Raw genomic sequence first — 21190 nt, forward strand, 5'->3', positions numbered from 1 at the left:
CGTTGAAAACTATCCGCTTCTTATTTTTGCCTTTATTTAATAGTACAGTGGATAGATTTGAAAATCGGGTAGAGCAATTGGTTAATCACATGCTGGAAAAGAGCAACAGGTAGGATTTGAACCCAGGCCACCTGCACCGAGGACTATACAGCCTTTCGCTCATTCAACATTTGGTTGGTTCATTATTACCAGTATTTTGAAGGACAGTGTTTTTTCTTCCACAATGGCAAACCTGTGCAAAATGACAGAAGCTGAGGTCAAGACTTTCTATTGACAAATCTGACACAACAGGGAAGCATTGCTGTCACTGTGACGAGTACGCTGGTGAGGGAAACCAAAGTGTACACAGTTGAGTGGATGAGACACTGGTGCTGACACGGTGATAACACTACACACTCAAATTACAGTGTGAAGTTTGGTGTCAATTATGGTACACTTAAATTGTTCTTGCTCAACGTTTAAGGGCACATCTGCTAAAAGCACCAGGTCGCTGTTGTTTCCCAAGTGAAACAAATTAAATGTTAACGGTGTAAAGTTCACTTGAAAGTACTACATTTGGCAGCTTTTCCAAATTTGTAGGTAGCTGCTCATTGTGTCAACATGTTGGACATTTATTTTATTCTGGATAAACTGCTCCCTTCGGTCTCCATTCAAACAGTCATTTGTTAGACATTGTAATAGCCTGGGCACACCTCAGGCAGGAAGAACAGGAATTGATTTGTGTGCCTTCCAGATATATTAGAATCAGAAGCTTGGTGATGTTGAAATGTACTCAGAGGAAGCATACATGGTTGCTGGAAAGCTAACTCCCAACATCCACATACTCTGCTAACATAGCAGCTAGCATTAGTTACTCAACAAAACCTCTGCTTCTTTCCAGTGTTGTTTGAAGTGTGATCATTAGCACACATTCGTTGGATTAAGTTGTCTAATTGTTCAGCACAATGAAAATAAAAAGAACAGATGTACTTAATATTTGAGCTCCATTTTTCACTCACAGCTTTAATGCTAATGTAGCCTGCTGTCTCTCAACTACACACATTCCTGGTTCGTCTATTCAAAGGTCCGTGTTAGTTCTTCAGTTACATAATACATATTTCATTTAACATTTTCAGAACTTCCACAAACTCAGTAGTTCCCTTGACTTTTTTATTTTAACATGCCAGCTTTTGATTGACAGCCGATGAGTTGTGTATCTGACCTGGCAGATTTACTCATGTCCTGCCCACTACAATGTAGGATACACAAAGTCTGATCGATGTATAAAGGCCAACTGTGGAATCTGCCAACGTTTAGTTTGAGAAGGGAATATGATTAAATAGAACTGACTTTAAGTGTTTATGCCAAGCAGATGTCTCGAGACCAGTTAGTCCTCTGAATCTCAAAATGAAGAAAACGTAACTTGCAAGCTAAAGTGCACACACAGTCTCATACCGTTAACGTCTGGGATGCCATGACTTGTTTACCACCCAGATTTCATCTGTACATACGAACAGACATAGCTCAACTTCACAATTAAGAACTCTTGTTCTTCAGCTGCTCTTCTGCTCTAAGTACCCCATCCATTCACACCATGCCCCATAACATTCACTTTCACAAGCACTGGGGACCCTGACTCCCCTGTAGTCCAGAGTCCTCCATGACATGCTTGTCTTTACAGATTACAACTAAGCCTTGCAGCTGTGAAGAGCTGAGATAACTCTATCCCAATGTGAACATTACTTCCCAACTCAATGCTTTTTACTATTTCAAAGACATCTTTGAATTAAAAAAAAACACATTTGCAGTAGGTTATGAGAGCGTTTTTGTCAATTGCCACACAGACTTTTGAATGGCATTCCAAGCATTGCTTTCCCTGAAAATAAAAGTCAGTTTCAGCCTCTTAGAGAATTGCTTATAAAGCTAGTGACAAACAGCACCCACTTTGATGTACCATCCCTTCTTGAACTCCCACAGCGCTTTGGATTTAGAGGTCCCACAGTTTTCTTTTTTTCTTTTTGAGAGTGTGTACATGGCAGTGCGAGCTGTGAAAACAGACTCCTTTCACAGTGTTGTTTTAGGCTCGAGTGGCAGACACTTAACTCGTAATGAAGCTCCGAATATTGATATAGTTGTCTGGAGCTGAACATTGGGTTTCAGGATAAGTCATTTGTTGCAGTGTTCATTACTTTGCTCACACGGGAGAGAACGAGCCAGGGCTTAAATAATGAGTTTTCATAGCTTAGTGTCAGCTCATCAACAATAATGCTTAATATCTCATGGACCTAAAAATGGCTCCAACAAGTCCAGTCACTGCAGAGACACAGCCCATTCCCCAATGTCTGGACTTACAGCTAAATGTGTGTCCATCCCGAGACTGCTAATCACAGCAGCACTGCACGGCTACAAAAAGCGGCCCCAACAATGTCCTGGACTCCTTAACTCCCTCCAGGGCGTCCATTTTGGAGCTGCAGTTGTAGCGCTCAAGGACATGGTTGAGAGTGCCACTGCTGCCTTGCTGTTGTTTTTCTCCCCCTCTCCAAACAGCATGGCTATAATTACTGTCGGCCCAGCACGGCCCACGCCTCAGAATGGCTTTTGTGTGTGTGTGTGTGTGTGTGTGTGTGTGTGTGTGTGTGTGTGTGTTTTGTCAAAGACTGCTGGTTGGAACCAGACTTCATTGGCGAGCTCTACCTAAGCAGCCACTCATTTTACAGCTCTTTACCTTGAAGGTCGAGTTTGAGTGGTATGCAGTGCTTCGTTCAAGAATCCTTCCTTTGTGAGCATGTATTTTTTTCCCCCGATTGATGGATATTTGCTGAATAGGTTTGAACAGACGTTGTATTTTGGAAAGTTTGAATGTTTCAGAAATAAGCTGTTGTGACCTGTGTTCTGATAGTGATACCAGTGCTGGGATTTAAGAGTGGGTGGTGAGTGCTGCGGTCAGAGATCGAGCCGCAAGCTGGCAACATGTCAGGGATAAAAAAAAATTGTATTGAAGTAAACTAAAGTAGTGTCAGCTCCATCACCACGTTTATGAAAATAGCTCACACTATCCACAGTACAAGCAGCTGATTGTTTTTCCTTTTCAGATTTCAGATTGTCCTTCCAGACATCTCTACATCTAAAGAGTCAATGTGGGTTTCTTGCTCCATCAACATTCTTCCGTTCTTCAACCCTAAAAAAGTGAAAGAGCCACACGGGTGAGCTTGTGGTTTGAACCATTTGAGAAAAGGTTCATGCTCCAAAATCACATAGCTGACTAATTGTAGAGCTAAAACAGTCACAGGAGTACTCTTTGCTTCTTGTTGTTTTGACACAAAAAATAAGCTGCAAGCCTTTCGCGTCTTTATTCATTTGACTTTCAAAATACCAAACAATCCCACCCAGTAATTAGTCATTATTCTCCCTCCAGTGCAAAGGTACAGTGGATATCTTTGGACACATGGGGTGTAGAACATTGAAAGACTTTTCTTTCGATTATGTCGTATTTTAAGAACCTTCAACATTCAGCCGTTAAAAGACAAATCAGACGCACGATTTCTCAACACTGAAATGATTATAAATTGTAATGCCCGGCTACCCAGTGTCATAAAGTGCATTAAACATGGACGTAGTCTCAGACAAGTCACCCATTGGTGTTTTGTAAACCTGATCATGTTGGATATCCACCTCAATCTCAAAAATCAGAAATACACTTCAGAACTCTCTCTCTTTCCATCTAGCCTAATCAAAAAACAAATATCTCTGCTGGAGGTAGGAGTGCTAATTTGTGTGCGAGATTGAGAATTAAGAAGAGAATCAAAATGAACAATATTTTCAAAACAAGCTCCCTCATTCGGAAGCAGAAGGCATCTTGTATCGCGCTACCCTGTTTCCTCCACTTTAAATTGTCATGGTGAAATGAGGCTCCTCTTCCTGTCTTTGCAGTGTTGAACTCGTAGCTAATGTCTGATCTCCTCATCAGGCTTTGGATACAGTTACACCTGCCGTAGATCTCCCATTGTAATGCTGTGTTCTGTTTCCATAACAAACCCGGGCACTTTTACGATAGTCAGACCGGCTTTTGATTAGGCCGCTGAATGGCAGTGGAATTATAGATCATAAGCCCAGACTCGGTGTGGTTAATGTAGTCATCTGTATTCGGCTCAATAATACATGCAGAGAGAAAGGACTTACCGAACAGAGCGCACGGGGAGCGTAAAAACATAATCATCCATCAGCTCAAGCCTTGCTAAAGCACATGAATAATTAGTCAGTGCAGTCTGTTTTGATGTGGCACAGCAGAACTATTAGCTTTGATGGTAATGATCTACAGCTCGCTGCCTCATGAAACGCATGCTGATGCTGTGCAAACTTTTTCTTTTTTCGCAGACACCGTGCAACGCTGCAGAGAGTAAATCCTGCCAGACGTGTGAATTTATCCAACTTAATTCGTGTTGTCAGTGTTGATGCACCTCTTTTCTCTCAAGAGAGGGAGGGGGCGGTGTCGAAGGGCGTTTTTCTCTTTGTGTCCATTTAGATTTTCCTCTTACATTTTCACCTACAGTGGAGATTAGGGTTTTTTCAAATGTAGATATGATTCTTGTCTTGGTGTGGCCGTATTGGATAAGCGGAGCCGAAAAGGAAACATTTCAAACAGAATCTCACTCGCCTTATATCTTTGCAGCTCACTGTGAAGATTAAATAAAGCCTAAGTAGGAGTGGATCAAAAAGAAAGGGGGGGGGCACCTCACTCATATGCCTCAATTGCAGAGGGAGTGCTATTTCAGGACATGTAAGTTGTGGCTTGCTATTCTTGTTGCAGGCATATGTGCCATTGATGGCTTCTGGTTTCGGAAATCCTTTGCTTTATGCTAATCAGGCACAGTGTGGCGAGCAGACAGCTCCGCTGCGGTGGAAGTTGGCATGTCTACTCTACACTCAGCGTCTCTGCAAAGTTGCAATTACGCTGGTAGTGAGAACACAACGCCGTCTTTAACTTGGCCCTGCAGCCCTCATCCTTCCCCCTCTCGTCCTCGCTCTCTCTCTCTCTTCTGCTCTTGTTTGTGAATTTATCTTCAAGTTGGATTTGTCAGGAACTCAGGACTGGAGCTCATTTAAGTTTCACTTTTTTTCCCCCCCCTCGCTCAAAGATTTGACTGTGAAGTTCCCTCTGTGTGATTGATGTCACGCAGCATCAATCCTCCTACTTAAAAAGAGTGATAGAGCTCAAAAAGGCTGTTGAAACACTTTAACTGACTTTTTTTCTGAAGTTTCTTTTTCTCTGTTTCAAAAAGTGCTGAAAACTGCAGCCGCTGTCTGGCTGTCTGGCTGTTTATTCAGCTTGTGGATGATGTAAAAGCATGGTGTCAAGGCTGTGCTCCTGTTTGGGCACTATTTGCAGACCATTGTGATATTTCACATATGTGAGGCAGTGTGGTGGGCTGTCTGGCAACTGGTTTAACCTAGAAAAGAGGGGGAGGACTTTAGAAAGAGCGCTCGTCCAGACGCAAACTCTTTACTCCGGAGTGACTGATGAGTTCAGCAGCAGAGTTCAGATCATGCCACCCAGCAGCTAGGGGGAAGATTGCTCTTCAGTTTTGAGTTTTGTGAGAAAATATTGTTTCTTTTTCTTTTCAATTGTCTGTGTGTTTGGCCTGGTTGTTTGGATTCAAAGACGGCCTCGTATTTATTTATCACGCCATAAAACACACTGAGACTGTATGTTTTCTGATGCTGATGTAAACCTCTGAGAATGAAGAAAATCTCATAATATACTATACTACTTTGGCATTTCATTTTGTTGTAAACCCAAAACATTTCTGACATCGGTGAGCTGAGTAAAGACTTCAGCTCTGTGGTCATGATACACATACATGCAGCATGTCTATAATGCTCTAACATGACGGCTCATGGATCTGTCCAAGTCTTATCACTTCTTATCCGTGTGATTCATTATTTCTTTTTTTCGTGTCTCTTTACAGGTTTGGTTACAACAACTTCCCGTAAGCTGGACAGAGAACAACAAGATGAGCATATTCTTGAGGTAAGTTATGTGGTCTGCGTCAGCCTGTTGTCTTTCTGTAAAACACGAACAAGTAACGTGATGATCAGCACCCTTGAAGGTCAAACTGTTCCCCTGCTTTAAAAAAAAAAACAGAATACCAATTTCTGTATGTGAGATTTTGGCATTTCAAGCAAACCTCGGCTGATTGGCACATGTTTCCAACGAAAACAAATCTTCTTGTATGTGCTTAGAACACGGGGGGGAATCGTTTCTCCTTGTGCTCATTTCCGGACGGGGTGGGAGGGAGGACGAGGTGGGCGGCGTGTGGGAGATCCCGGTGACTGATCCTTTTGTTCTTTCCCACTGTTCCGTCTCATGGATGAAGCAAGCTGGGACAGGAAGCTGATGTCAAACTAACGGGCCGATGTCTGAACTAGTGTCTTTTAATTGAGCGGCGCTCTGTTCTCTCTCCTTATACTTCCCTTCATCCCTCCGCAGAGCCCAGGTTGATAATAGCCGTTTTAATTGTGTTTTCAGTGCTGACAGGAAGCAGATTAGACACCTTTTAATTATTGTTAGAAGTTACACAATTCAGTGATCACTGGGGGACAGTTAATGCTGCTGCAGTGTTGTATTTCATATTCTTACTGCGCATTGTTTTACACTAATTACATTACAGGACTGAGAGTAAATGATAGGGGTGAAGGTGGAAAATAAGGTACAACTCCTCTCCTTCAGGGACGCATTTAGCTGAGGAATCAAATCAAATTAGAAGTTAGCAAGTTTTGAATTGCTGCTGACTCATGAGGGTTTTTTTTCACACATGCAACATTTCAAATAAAAATGTCAATGGGCTGGATGCATCGAGAACTTTACCCAAACGTCTTCCTGCCAGGCCCTAGCTGAATATCTGTGTGAAGTGGGGGTGAGCCGATAACGGGAAATATGCAGGAAAAATCACACCGCCTGTGCGATCGCTGTTTGCTCTCCTCAGCTCGTTGGTTGACGCTGTGAATAACGTCCAATTACACAAAGATTTGATACAAAAGCAAAAACTGTCCCTGTAACGTCCGACTCTGCCACCAAGAGTGCGTGTGTGAACACAGCTTCAGATTTGCAGTGTGTCAACATGTGGCTTTAAACTGTTGGAGAGCTCTTCTCATTCACAGCTTAATGTTTGTTCAACAAAAGAAAGAAGAAAAACGCTGCTTATTCGGAATTCATGAATGTTCTTCATTTGACAAAATGCCTCCAGACACTTCTCATAAACACACTGAACACTAAGTTCAAACTTCGATACACTTTAATGTAATGCCAAATTGAACACGCCCCTTCTCTTCACGCTAGTACCCATTCTTCTCTCGTTTTATGACTCAAGCTTTCATCGATAACACCGACAGCACTCACAGAATCAAATTATTGACAGAAACTCAGATAATTAAAAGTTTCTCCAGCACATTCCTCTGACACTGGACTTCGATTGGGTGGGATCATTTAAAGGAAGGAACTTTTGACCTAAATAGGTAGAAAGTGGCAGATTGTACACAGCCGTGGAAGAGCTGTGTCACCATGGTAACTTAAGAAGTTTGAGCGTGTTGGTCACTGGTTATGTGAATTCAGCAGGAAGCTCTTTATGGGGCTAAACATTCGTGAAGCAGCACTGACCCTTTTAGGCTACAATTTGCTCTCCAACACATCCACACACACACACACACACACACACACACACACACACACACACACACACACACACACACACACACACACACAACAGTGTATCCAGCTTATAGAGGGTAAAAAAGGACTCGGAAGAATGCATATGTGTGTGAGCACGCGTCTTTGTGAGTGAAATAAGAGCTGGTGGAGCAAATCAAACCGAAGTCCCGGCTAGTGTCGGAAGTTTTTGTGCGAGCTTGTTGTAGGAGAAGAAACGGAACATGTGGGCCATGTGGAACATGTGGAGCAATTAGGGTGGGGGCTGTGTCAGCATTGTTTGCACCAAATGCCAGAGGTGGGGGTGGAGGGAGCACAGGAGGGGGGCTTCGGCTTTTATGATGAGATGGATGGGGGGTTGGTAGGCTGCAGTCGCATGTCTGTGTGAGAAAGAGAGAGAGAGAGAGAGAGAGAGATACGGAGAGCTACAGGCAGAGAGGCAGTGGGGGAATTTGAGAAAAGGCAAAGCTGCTCCTGATGTCTGAGTGTCGGCTGTAGCGGCAGGATGAGAGAGGCCCTCTGTCTCAGAAAGGAGGGGGGGGGGGGTGGGTAAATAGCAAAAAGTGGGACATGCCAGGACATGCTTGAAATTCAGGCCTGGGACCGCTGAGAGAGCATTATAATGGGGAAGGAGAGGTAAATGTGACTGTTCACATCTGTTGTCTGGAGCCTGTCCCAGCATGCAGTTGGCAAGACGTCAGGGTTCAGCCTGGACAGGTTGCTGTTTTAAGCCAATTTTACTTTCATTGGAGATCTAGTTGTTGTCTTTCCCTTCTAATACAGTGTCCAAACATGTTTGTATTTCAGAGTGGGACACTTCAATGGAAAATAGAATGACGTTTAAATGACGTGAAGGAGAGAAAACAAGCAAACTCCAAAAAGGAAGAACACTTAAACAGCAAGGCCGTGTTCTACTGGACTTACATACATACTTTGTAGATTGACAAAAAAAAGCCTTGATAGAATGATCATAAAATATTGCTTGAATTTAAAAGCAGTGGACTAGACCGAAGGTGTAAATGACTGTGACACCTAAAATATTCTCTTTAAATATTTCTGCTTCGTCTTCACGAGGAGTGAGGGACGAGTAGGTTAGACACAAGAAGGAAGGTAAAATGCTTTTCTCCTCATGTGAGGATGCAACGGAGAGAGTTGTTCCTCGTGCTGACGACTGCATGACTAAAACATTGCATTCATGCTTTTCCGTGCACGCTGCACTATGTCCCTGTTCTGTTGAGGAGTGCTGTCCCCGGAGCATCGTCTGGTTGAACATGTACACACCAAGACAAAAAAAAAAATCAACTTTAAATTGAATCGTTCTGAAGGTCTTTGGCCCTGTTGGATTTCCCTATCGAAGCAATTACGTCATCTTAAATAACGCTACCATTATTACAAATGACGTTATCATCGTAAAGCTTAATATTAATTGTCATCTTAACTGTCATTTCACCTTTGGAAGTTCAGTTTCAGTCACGTCCTTCCATCATGAAAGCAACGTTTACACTTGCCGATTTCTCACATCCTGCTCAGTTTCCACGGCTCATTCTAATGAACATTGAACACATTCACACAACATTAGTCACATGTGATTGCTCAGAGGAAGCTCAACATTTTGCAACAGATAATCAGATTCTAATAAATTGCCTCTCCTTCCTTCACTTCACTTCACAGCCCTTTTAAACGAATGCAGTCTGACACACACTGCCTTTTGTCTGCCTCTCCTAATTACCAAACAATGGCTTTTAGATGGAAAGAAGCTCCAATGAGAGACGCATAGTGATGGACGTCTGTGGAGATACAGTGAGCCTGCACACAGAGAGCAGATGGTTTCCAGTACTTAACTAAATACTTAAATAAATGGAGTTATCAGTCACTATATATGCGTACATACACGAGGCCAAAAATGTCAAGCCACTAACACATCCTTGCCTCATGCTTCCTCTCATCTCATTTAGTGAATTCTGCAAAAAGAAAAACACATCACTTCAGTAACCAAAACTATGAAACCCATTGGTGCGCGTGTGCTTGGCCTCGGACTCCTGACTGTTTTTAGTGAAGCACTTAACAGATGGTCTGAAATGACTATGACATTAGTTCTGCCCTTCCGCAGTTTATTTTTTTCCCGCAGCTTGAAGCTTGAAATGCTCCGATCTCGGCCAGCGTCCACATCCATAAACTCAGCCTTTGAGTTGGAACTGATAAAAATGGTGTTTTGTTGCGTTTGTCAGGTCAGCTTGTCGCTTTCCATTTTCGAGTAGACCTCCTTAAACTTCACTCAGACGCACATTAAGACACATCAGGGTGGAAAATAACGACTCGCATATCACAACGTGTTAGCATGCCTCCGCTAACACGTGATGCCATGACTTTAAAACAAGGCTGCACTAATGATGGAGACTGCGCGACTCTGTCTTTTATCCCGAGTTCTTCTGAGCTTTAAAAGGTCTCTCAGCCTTTAGTTTGGAGCGGGTAAGTCATAATGCTTATTAGCAGTGCACGTTTGATACACAGCAGGAGAGCCGGTGCAGCTGTTGCTATCAAACTGAAGAGGTGCGGTTGATGAAAGAATAATTACCTCTGGTGGATTATTTGTGCAGCAGCCATACATACAAGCTACCATTGTCGTGATCAGAGAGAAACGTGTCCAACGTTATTTCCTTTGAGAGACGTTTTTTTTTTTTTTTTTTTTTTCTCGATCGTATTAGCCACCACATGAAACACATTATGTATAAACAGGATGGGCAGTGGGCCCAGCTTCTACTTGAAAAATATCCCGTCTGCTCTGTCAGATTGGCTCATTTACACGGTCTCATGTCTCTAATGATTCATGACTATGGATACCATGTGTCAAACAGCTCGTCATTAAAGGTACATAACGCTCTAAAGATGTAAAATATCCTTTAAATAGCAAATCAAAGTTCTGCCCTCTTTATTGGGGAGATTAGATATTTTTAACTGTATTTCTTCTCAAGTATATTTAACTATACTTCTAACATTTTTTAATTGGAGACTTGAGAGCCACAGGACTCATGAGATTTGTCTTTGTATGTGTGAAAAACCTCTTCCTGTAGTCACAACATGAGGACACATTTTGTTCAGAGAGAAGACGGCTGTATGGATTACTGGATGACTAATACCTGTTTGACTGGACTCCTTTATTATACTGAAGAGAGATTCAGTGTAAGATTAAAGAGGAACATCTTGTCTCCACTCATACATTGGATGTCGAACATCGTGTTTATTTTAGTATAAGACTTTATGAAACAAGGCCTCCGATGCGAGGGCCGTGCTCAAAAAATCCATCAGGCAGTATATCGTCATGCGCTCCTCGTAAATACACACATCGATGCAGATGTTACAGATTCAATATGGCTGCAAAGCTGTAATGACAGTTTTACAAGACAGTTGACCTGTGGTGCAGTTCACAGTAACAGCAGTATTTCTAGGATTGTGAAGTGAAGTGTTTTAAGTTTTTTTTGGGATCCTTAATGTAGTTAGAGATGTAAAGATTAATGGTGAGGAAGGCGAAAATCAGTTTAAAGGTCTCAATGTGCAAATGGGTGAAATGAGTAATATATCGTGAGCATCAGCGACCGTAGAACAGAGGAGGTTGTTGGAATAAGCAGGCAGTGAAAGCAGGTGAGAATATAACGAATGAGACAACAACTGTGTGCAAAGATCACGAAGACAGAGAACTACACAATTAGGACAACCAACATGATGCAGCATTTAATGGACAGCACAAAGAGAAGCTCCGATCTCGCCCCGTCTCTGTCGCAAAAAATCATAAGAGAATCGTATGGTTTACCCAGTATCGTGAATCGTGAGCTGAGTAAATCATTACATCCCTCCTTGTAGTGGATTCATGTAGGACGAGGACACAGCGCTTCATCTTTACAAACAATAAAATAGTTGCTTAGAAGTTCAGTTTGACTATGTTGGAGTTGGAGTTTCAAACTTGTAATGAAACTTTCCTAAAACTTGTTTTTGTTTTTTTTACTTCTCAGATCACAGTCACCGACCACGGCGTTCCAGCCAGATCCACCACTGTCCGCGTCATCGTCCGGGTTCTTGACGAGAACGACAACAGACCACTGTTCCTGGAGAAGATCTACAAGATCAAGCTCCCTGAGCGCGAGAGGCCGGAGAAGGAGAGAGCCGCAAAGAGAGACCCGGTGTATCGTGTCATTGCCTCGGATCGAGATGACGGACCCAATGCAGAGATCTCCTACAGCATCGAGGAGGGAGATGAAAACGGGAAGTTTTTCATCGAGCCCAAAACCGGCCTGGTGTCGTCTAAGAAGTTCTCCTCTGCTGGAGAGTACGACATTCTCACAGTGAGTGAATAATCCTGGTGGCTGCGCGCTGTTCTCAGCCTCATCAGCCGTTTTCACATAATGCGCTCCTGCAAATTCTTAGAGGACGACTGCTCCTGAAATTCTCCAGACCTGGCTATTCACATTTGCACCTCACAGTGAGGCACTGTCCCTGTCAGACGGATGACGTGATTTAAAAGAACAGAAACAGAGTCCACTATACGACACTATGAGAAGAACATCTCCCTTTAAATCAATGATACGTGTAGCTCAACAGAATCACAGCATCAACTAAAGAGAAGCACAGAAATACCACTCAGAGAACACAATGCATTCAGTTTATGTTAGTACCCGTCAGAGGGAATAGGGAATACACTCCCCCACCCTCTCCCACTCGCTCGAGGTGAAACTCTGCTGTTTGCGTTCACACATACAGCTCCTCCTGTAAATATCAGGAGTTATGTGCAAGTGTGAAAGCCCTAATAGTCTCTCTAGCGAGCAGTGAATTTCAGCAGCAGATGCTTGTTTATTGTTTTACGGCTTTATTCTCCTCTCCTTCTCATGTTTTTCTAGCCCCCTTGTGTTTCTCCACATTCCCTTCTTTCTCTGCAAACCCGAGTTTAATTGCTCCACACACATCATGTGGATTCACAAGTGTAGAATTAAATCACTCACAAAAAGTGCATTTCCACCAGACTGCATTATCAACCACTTTTTTTTTATTTTTTTTTGCGCACAGAAGGTGAAAATATCTCAATAAAATCTCATCATTTTAAGGATGTACTGTCCTCTGTTCTCACCAGGGTTCTGTCACTGAGGGGATCAGTCAAGCATCAGTATGACACTACTGTTAGCTAACTGTTAGCGTGTTCATCTTGAAACTATATATTTTTTTTTTAGTGATGACAGCTGTTTTTTAGGGAGCAGTCTTGTAGATCGGTCGGGGATGCGAGTCGTACATGTGAAATTAAAATTGATTCTATCAGGGAGATAAAAATCAAGACAGTAACTTTGATTTTGTCATCTCAGTGGCTGTGAAAACTGTAATCATTCTTAACAACCACATTTGTTGCTTTACAATATTTTTTTAACTTAGATTTGACATCCCCAGTGAATTCGCAGTTATTTTTAACGATTGCAAGAAACGCTGTTGAATGCAGTTTACAGTAATTAAAGTCCACACAAAGGGTTGGATAACAAAAGATTACAACACAAAGCCTCCTTTGTTATTCCGAGTAGTCATCCATACCTTTGCCATGTGGGCAGCTCAGGGGACAACTGAGATTAAGATTAAGACTCAAATTGTTCTGGGAGTTTTGCCTTGAATCCGGGTTTGACATTACATGAAGTTCTTCACAGTTTGTCTTCACTTTGTATGTTTTTCGCACATTCTGCTTGTAACGTCCCTGTATTATTCTTCTTCTTCTTTTCGAAAGACATTCATGCAGAGAAGGTGTCAGTGAGCTGTGCCGAAAGCTAATTTGCAACAGACTGTTAGGTAACACTGTCTAACACAGTCAGTGGTTCTGTGCCCCCCTCTCAGATTAAAGCCGTTGACAATGGGCGTCCTCAGAAGTCCTCCACTTGTCGCCTCCATATCGAGTGGATTACCAAACCGGAACTGCCGGCCGATGCGGCTCCCTTACTCTTCGAGGAGTCTCCCTTCACCTTTTCCGTCATGGAAAGTGACCCCGTGGCTCACATGGTGGGCGTGGTTGCCACAGAATCCTCTGATGTTCCTGTGTGGTTCGAAATCACAGGTACTTCAGTTTTCATTGACACTTTGGACAGCGTGTGCGTGTGTGTGTGTGTGTGTGTGTGTGTGTGTGTGTGCTAACTGTAGAAATGCTCTTTGACATAAAAAAAGCTTTGTAGACAGAACAACTTTGTACACTGTGTGACTAACTAAGTGTTTGTGTGTGAGAACAACATAATTCTTTATCTTCGAGCATGACAGTCAAGAGTCACAATTAAAGGAGGAGTTCTCAAGTTTATCAGTGGGATCTTAGCTGTATTAGCTGCCTAAAAACAAAGCATTCGTAAACATGTGTTTGCCTCAATAACTTAAAATGTTGTGAAAACAGCACACATCTTTTCCTAGTCTTGTTAAACTGATAAAACGGGAGGTATTTCCAGTTTTCTGTCGGTATGAAAAAAAGTTCACACACCAGAAGTAGCTAACAAATCATTGACCTTGAATGGATTCGTTGAATGGATTCGTTTCGGGCCCTCGACCTTCATCACACACAGCTTTGATGTTTTTTTGGTCCGGCACTTTAACCTTGTCTTGGATTTAAAATCAATAAGCATAGATGTAAAACAAAAGTGACACATTTATATTTTGATCTGCTATTTTCTGTTATTGAAAAATAGCAATGTCGGTCAATTAAAAATGTTGAAGGACTGTGAAGTGAAGTGTTGCTGAATCTCAACCCAGTCACTTTGATTTCAGAAGTCGTTTAATTAAAGCTGAAAGCAAACATTTGTTTGTTGACTTTGTCCCGCACTGCCAATTGTTCAAAGATATGATGCAGACGCTGCACTTTCAGGTCTAATTAGGGGTTAAATAGAAGTGGCAGCACAGAGACGTCATGGAAATAAACATTCAGTGAACAATGAAGGAAAGGCAGGCTTTTACTTAAAGCGTTTAGATTTCTAGAGTCAAACATTTAAAGCATTTTCTCTCATTTTCTTCTTTTTTTTAATATTTGCTCTCTGTCATTGTTTAGCACCTGAGACAACAGAATTGTGTCACGCATTAATCGTTCACACACAATAAGTGTTGACATCTTTAATGGCTCTGATTGTTAGCCAACTGAAATGTAGTTTATTCAAGTTAAATTGACAGCCCACCATTGAAGTACAGTCCTCTGTTGAGTGATAATGAACAATAAATGCATGAGAAGGCTTAAACTGACGACGTCCAACAAAGAAAAAAAAGTAAAGAAAGAAATGCTTGCCTCTCCTCTCTTCCTCCCAGCCTGTCCGCCCTCTAATCAATGCCTGACTGACACATCTCTTTTCTTCTCTTCTCTCTGTGTGCTCTGCTTTACCGCTTCCCTCTTTTCTTCTGGAATGTTCGGTTTGGTGGGATTTTTTTGCAAGACGGCATAGAGGATACTGAGATGTTTTACATCCTTCAGATGGCTTGTGACCACAACTGTACAGCAGAAGGTAGCTGCTGGGATCTCCTAATAGGCTGTGCTTGTATTAAGAGATCATCCTACACTGTGTGTTGGTGCTGCCTGTGGGCTGTGCTTGTGTTGTGCTGTTGGATTGATGTTGTGCCACATCTGTTCCTCGTGTGACCTGAATTACATGAAATCCTCCTCTCCTTACATTGTGTGATTCAGAGCTTCATTTCACCCCCGTGTTGTTTGGTTTGTGCTAAGAGTTAAGTAATGCATACGATATAAAGGGATGTTCTTGGGTTAATTGCATGAAATAGCTATTATGTGGATCAACAAAATGACTGCTACGTTAGCGTAGCGTTTCATAATGTAGGACAGCAGCACGGCAAGAAAACAGATGTTTGTTTGTGCACTTCAGCACCCCCATTAAATGTTTGTGCATCCTTGCCACATGCAAGACAACCAAGCAATGATTTGCCACTAATCTTTTTTTTTTTTTTTTTCTGTTTGTACAAAAAAAATTATTCCACAGGTGGTAATTACGACAGCCGCTTTGACATTGGCAAGGCCAGTGGAACCTTGATTGTTGCACGGCCCCTGGACACAGAGCAGAAATCAAATTACAACCTGACGGTGGAAGCCACAGATGGGACACGAACTGTCAGCACCCAGGTAATTGAAACGCTAATGAAATGGTTGGACGCCGATGAGGCTGTTGTCATGTTCCTGTTTTTTTGTCATGTGAGGATTAGCAGCCAGGGAAGTGATAGGTAATGAGTGAAGCGATGGCCAAAGCGTCCTGTTTGTTGGAATATGTTTGCTTTGTGACACTTTCGCTGCTCTCAAACGGGAAAGTGACAGATTCTTGGTTTTAATTTCCAAACATCTGCACATCACCTGACTTCTAACCGTGTCACCCAACTGTGTAACATATGAGCAGATGAAACGCAACAAGAATGGGATGTGACACACATCTTATTACATCGCCTGGAGCAGATTGTGATCAAAATCTGTTTTAGCACCGGAGTTGCTTTTGTATTTTCACTCATCAGCCCACCAATAAAGGAGCAGATCTTTTATTTTGAAAAACATGTGGAGGTCCTGGTTGATTTCACATGCTGGCAGCCAGGCTTTTCCCCACTGTTGCTCGTCTTAATGCTAAGTTACGATAACCATCTGTACACTGTAATTTACTATTTGTTATGACTAATAATCAAACTAGAATCAAGTTTTAAAACATATTTTAAAACATTGTCATTAATGTCAAAGTGTGACTTCTCAGTGAGTGATTAAACAAAAGAAAAAATAAATCAAAGCAGAGGAAGGAAATAAAAAGAGAAAATAAAAACCAGATGGACACTGGATTTTTCCAGGACTTTTCAAGAATGTGTTCAGCCATGAGGTGGGCCATGATTGCTCCTCCTTTTCTGTTCTCAACCGTCTCATTGTAGCGCTGAACTTCAGGAATCTTCCATTGTCTCATTCCTGATGCAGAGTCGCTGTGATGATGGTGGCGTCTAGCCAGAACTTTTTTTTTTTTTTTTTTTTAAAGTGTACATTCTTCAGCCCCCTCCCCCCCCCCCCTCACTCTCCTCTGAACCTGTGAACCTTCTCTTACTTCTCTCGGAGAGGAACAGTAAGGCCTCTGTCTTTCCTGATTGCATTGAAAGAACTGAACATGTAGCACTCATACGTGATGTCTATAAACTGAAAAACAAATGCCCTATGATACCTATTTAAGCCAGAATAAATAAACTCAGACGTGCTTTTAAAGCAGTGGCAGGGTTTCATTTGAATATATTAATATGCTGATTTATTTCTACTTGAATATGTCTGACTCTCCAGCTGATATGAGAGCTGACCCTCCATTTTAAGAGCCTTTTAGTAGCAAGTTGTCTCTAGTTTTTGTTCAGATGGTCATGCCCTGTCCATGAGATTTTGAACATTAATACAAGTTAGTTTGTGCCCTGTGGAATGGTAGCGTTCAAAATGTTTTGTCCTTTGTCCTCAGAGGGGAGCTTCAGAGAACTGTAGCAGGGAAAGAATCTATTTGTTGTCACTCTGTGTGAATAAAGCCTTTCATCATCTGGTTGCCGTGCTCCACTGAGCCTCGGATGAAGCGCCGCCTTCTCTGGTATTTTGCAGCTCATCCACGGATGCAGCAGCGTCCTTCGGTTTAATGCACAACTTTAAAAAACAGCCACAAAGTGCCCATTTTCTCATCCGTGCTTTTCTCTCACCAGGAAGCATTTTCTGAAGAGGCAGAAACTGATTTAAAAGCCTCTCAGTTCAGCCCACAGTGACATTTTAAGTCAGATTTATCACAGTCAAAGGTGAACCCATTCTAAAGGTCTAATTCTAAGCAGGAATTGATTTTCAGTTGGACTGGGTGTGCTTCAATTTACAAGTAATGATCTAATTCATATAGTGATCAAAAACACAGGGCCACTTAATAGACTTCTCGAAGATAGAGTCATTCAGGGTTTTTTTTTCTATAAATGAGACTTATACAAAAGTAATGCTGCCTAATCAACTTGAGGGTCTCCATACACGTTTGGAGGTGACTGTCCTCTGCCTGTATTTTGATGTTTTGCTTGACGAGGGATGTTCCTGGGTGTGGAGCGGCTCTGCCACCGCTCATTTGCATTTAAAGCTACAGACACAGAAACAGCCCGTTCTGAGCAGGACTGAAATAGAGGAGTTTTTTTTGGCATGATGAATCACAGGACCAGAACGGATTTATAACAAGAGACTTCACAGACGTGTTTTGGGGAGTTTGGAGACTTGTTTAAACTGGTTGAAAAGAAGGATCATATGTGACCTACAAAGAATGCAGAATGAACGTGGACTTTGAAAGTTCATTTCCGTGTCCTTAAATGGGAGTGAAAACTAATAGCATCTTGTATTTGTACACACTTCCTGAAGTACAACGTGATGGCAGTTTGTATTATAAAGACATAAATGGGTCATATCACATATCACATGTATGGTGTATCACATGAAGCTTATCACGTAACAGTGCACTCTTCCTCACTGCATGCTAACTTGATGTGCATCTTTCAGTATATTAATAGAGGTGCAGGCTCTATTACGGATGTGTGTTAGTGTGTCACATGCAGCCAACTGACTGCTGTAGGTCATCTGTTTTCTGCAGATTTACTGAATTTGTGTGCTCCATGAATCAACTTTGCGATTTAGGCCGGCTGCCTGGGATATCCCCGGAGCCAAATATGTGACTGTAAGAGGCAAACACTCTCAGCTGAGCCGGCAGACAGTGTCCACATTTGGAAAGTTACTGATAAAACAGCCCAAGTATTGTTATCTCAGTATTTCATACCAAAAAAAAAAAAGAGTGTCAAAGAAACGTTGTGTTGGTTGGAGCTCTGAGTCCATCATGTTTCAGCTAAGCCCCATGAGTATTTTGGCTACTAACTTGTTTATCCGATAACATTGTTCAGTGCTGACTGTAAATGCACTGCTTGCTGAGAAGTTTTATGTAACCATAAGTAGTAACCAACAGGGCAAAGGTTGTTAAATGGCTCTGCCAAACCACTCTGAAAAGGGGATTAATTCACTTCCTGAGTTAGTTAATACGCTTGGATTGTTAAGTTTTAGGGCTGGTGTTGAGTAATGTGTTTTTTTTGTCTCTCGCCTCGCAACAGAAACAAATCCATGGAGAGAGAATATCAGCAGACAGTCACATATAAAAAAAGTTGTTTTGTTATGGGGAATGGATTTGTCTTCTTCATCCAGAATTTCACTGCAAATGAGATCCTCCTGATCGCACACATGCAGAGCACCTCGTGCAAGCACCGACTTGGTCTTATCTTTTCCTCAAATCAAAGTCATGTGGAAGCTACGCTGCCAGACGCGATGCCCTGTTTTTTTTACTTTTTGAAAGGTTTTCTTTAACTTTTTTTCCCCTGTCTCTTTCTATCCCTCTTTGTCTCACTTTTTCTAAAGGATTTCTTCCTCTTCCTTTTTAAATAAAAGTTCTACACTCATTGGTCAGGCTTGCAGTGGTGATGATTATTCTGTTAGGACAGGAATGGGGGGGGGGGGGGGGGGGGGGGGGGGGGGGGGAGCGCAAATGAGTGCTGGACCTGTGTGGGTAGTGGGCTGTGTTAATCCTGTTTTGGGAACATGTTGGAGTGCTCGGTGCCAGTGCCCTGCCTTTGCCCAGAACCTGCCACCTGGCAGGGGGGCTTCCTCTCCTACGCATGGCACAGGAGGACAATGAGCACAATAAGAGCTCCTGCCTGTCTTGTTTGGTGTAGAAGAGAAGAAGGGGATTCTTTATTTAGCAGCTTCTACTGGCTTTGTGTTCATTTTGAGGCACACCTTTTGTCCTTTAATATCTTTTTGTGCTCAAATTACAGGAACAAACTACAGGACGGGAGAATAGCGCAACATGCAGCCTTGATTTGAATGTCTGCGGGATGTGAAACAGTTGGCTTTCTGTGTTGTGTTTTCCAACTGACGGTTGTATTTCTATGAAGGCGCCTCTGAAGAATCAGCTGATGGAGTCAAGAGGGTTTTTTTTTGTTTTTTCTCTCGAGCTTGGGCACCTCATAGCTAGAATCTGTGCCAACAAGGCAGCCTCGGCATGCATCCCAGCCTCCCTTCCCCCCCATCTTCAGCTATATGACATACTCCCGTGGCTGTGCAGAAGTACCTCAAGCTGTTCTGCACACAATCTGTTCCTGGTCTCCTGCTTCTCTTGTTATCTCAGTCCACATTACAAAGACTCTCTTTATGTCTCCCTGCAAGGTTCACCTTAGTCGCTCATACTTGTGAGTTTCAAAGCTGACTATTGTATCTGGGACTCCTTTTTTTTTCTGGTTCCATGACTTCTTTGCATTTTATCCTTATCTGTCGTTGTGTTTCTATTTATTTCATTTCTTTCTTAAGTTTGATCATTTCCCTTCGCTTTCTTGGCTTTACTCACTCCTCTTTCTTATTTTCATCTCAACCTCACAGAAGAGGTTTTTTTTTCTTTTTTTCGTATCTCCATCTGTCACGTCTGTGTCTGAGTCCCACTCTTGTTCCTCTCCAGCATTCCCAGAGGAAGCCCATATACAAAGACTGCAGCATTTTTTCAATCCACACCAGCATTTCTGCTGCACTGAGGCTCTGCCATGCCGTTTTGTGATGTTTGAGGGGCAAAGTTCCTTTTGATGTGTTGTCGAGCCTTCTAGCAGAAGAAAAGCCAAGTTTGTGTGCAGATGAGGGGGGGACTCGGGGGGGGGGGGGGGGGGGGGGCGCTGAATAGCCTTGCTGTGCCTTGGAAACCATATGAAAAACTGCATTGTGAGATAGATGGTGGATACTACTGACCAGGTCCCATTCCTTTCTACTTCTTGACGGCACTATCAGCCCTCGCCACCTTACTCGCAATTCACAAGACGTGTTATCTGACGCTTGCCAGATTGAGACACATTGGACAGCCTCTTTTGTGTGAATGGATGTATGTGTGGCAGTCACAATTTTATGATCCCCGATGTGTGGGTGCGTGCGTGCATGTGTGCATCTTTGTGTGAGTTTGGAGGTGGATTGTCAGATGTGTTGCTGTGCGATGTCTGGCATGACATGAGACGACGTGCTTGGAGTGAGATAGATTGCCAGGCTGTTGATGGTGAAACACGCTCTCGAGGCCCAGTTTCAAACACTTATTTTTTTGGGGTTAATGTCTCATCAGATGAGTGGATTTGTTCAGAATTGCGCGTCCCGATGAAGCACATGACTTGTGGCAAACAGCCAGCTAACGACGCATGCAGCCCAGCGCTCCCCCTGCAAGATGACATCTGCGGGTCTCAGCAGCATTGCCGACATCACAGCACACAGCAGATTGTAAATGTTATCAGTGCTGTCAGGTTGAGTCTATATTTGTCTCTGATATAGGCTCACAGCGCTCCACAAAGGGTATTATGACAAAAACAACATTGGGAAGTTGTGTCGACCACAGATCTGACAGATCCTGGTCAGCTAGTGAGTTGTCAGCTGGTCAGAGCTTCTTTCTTTTTTTTTTTAGAATGCCCCCCTCTCAGTGTTTCTGCAACAAA

General features: G+C 42.6%; 1 protein-coding gene across 9 annotated transcripts in view; it reads left to right on the forward strand.

Annotated features, from left to right (window-relative positions):
• fat1a (FAT atypical cadherin 1a) overlaps positions 1 to 21190 on the forward strand; it is a 75138-nt gene that overhangs the window by 26277 nt on the left and 27671 nt on the right. For 7 of the 9 annotated variants that reach the window (XR_013778600.1, XM_079337212.1, XM_079337217.1 and 4 more), the window contains exons 4-8: positions 5946 to 6007; positions 11689 to 12018; positions 13541 to 13757; positions 15103 to 15171; positions 15661 to 15800. Coding sequence is in view for 8 of the 9 variants with exons in the window: in XM_079337212.1 (XP_079193338.1) it covers positions 5946 to 6007; positions 11689 to 12018; positions 13541 to 13757; positions 15103 to 15171; positions 15661 to 15800 (818 nt within the window). In the remaining variant the exon portion in view is untranslated. The remainder of the gene's footprint in view (positions 1 to 5945; positions 6008 to 11688; positions 12019 to 13540; positions 13758 to 15102; positions 15172 to 15660; positions 15801 to 21190) is intronic. The other 2 variants (XM_079337214.1, XM_079337215.1) reach the window with 1 other exon arrangement.

This window comes from Symphodus melops (genome assembly GCF_947650265.1).
Source record: "Symphodus melops genome assembly, chromosome: 2".
In the NCBI taxonomy this organism is placed as follows: domain Eukaryota; kingdom Metazoa; phylum Chordata; class Actinopteri; order Labriformes; family Labridae; genus Symphodus; species Symphodus melops.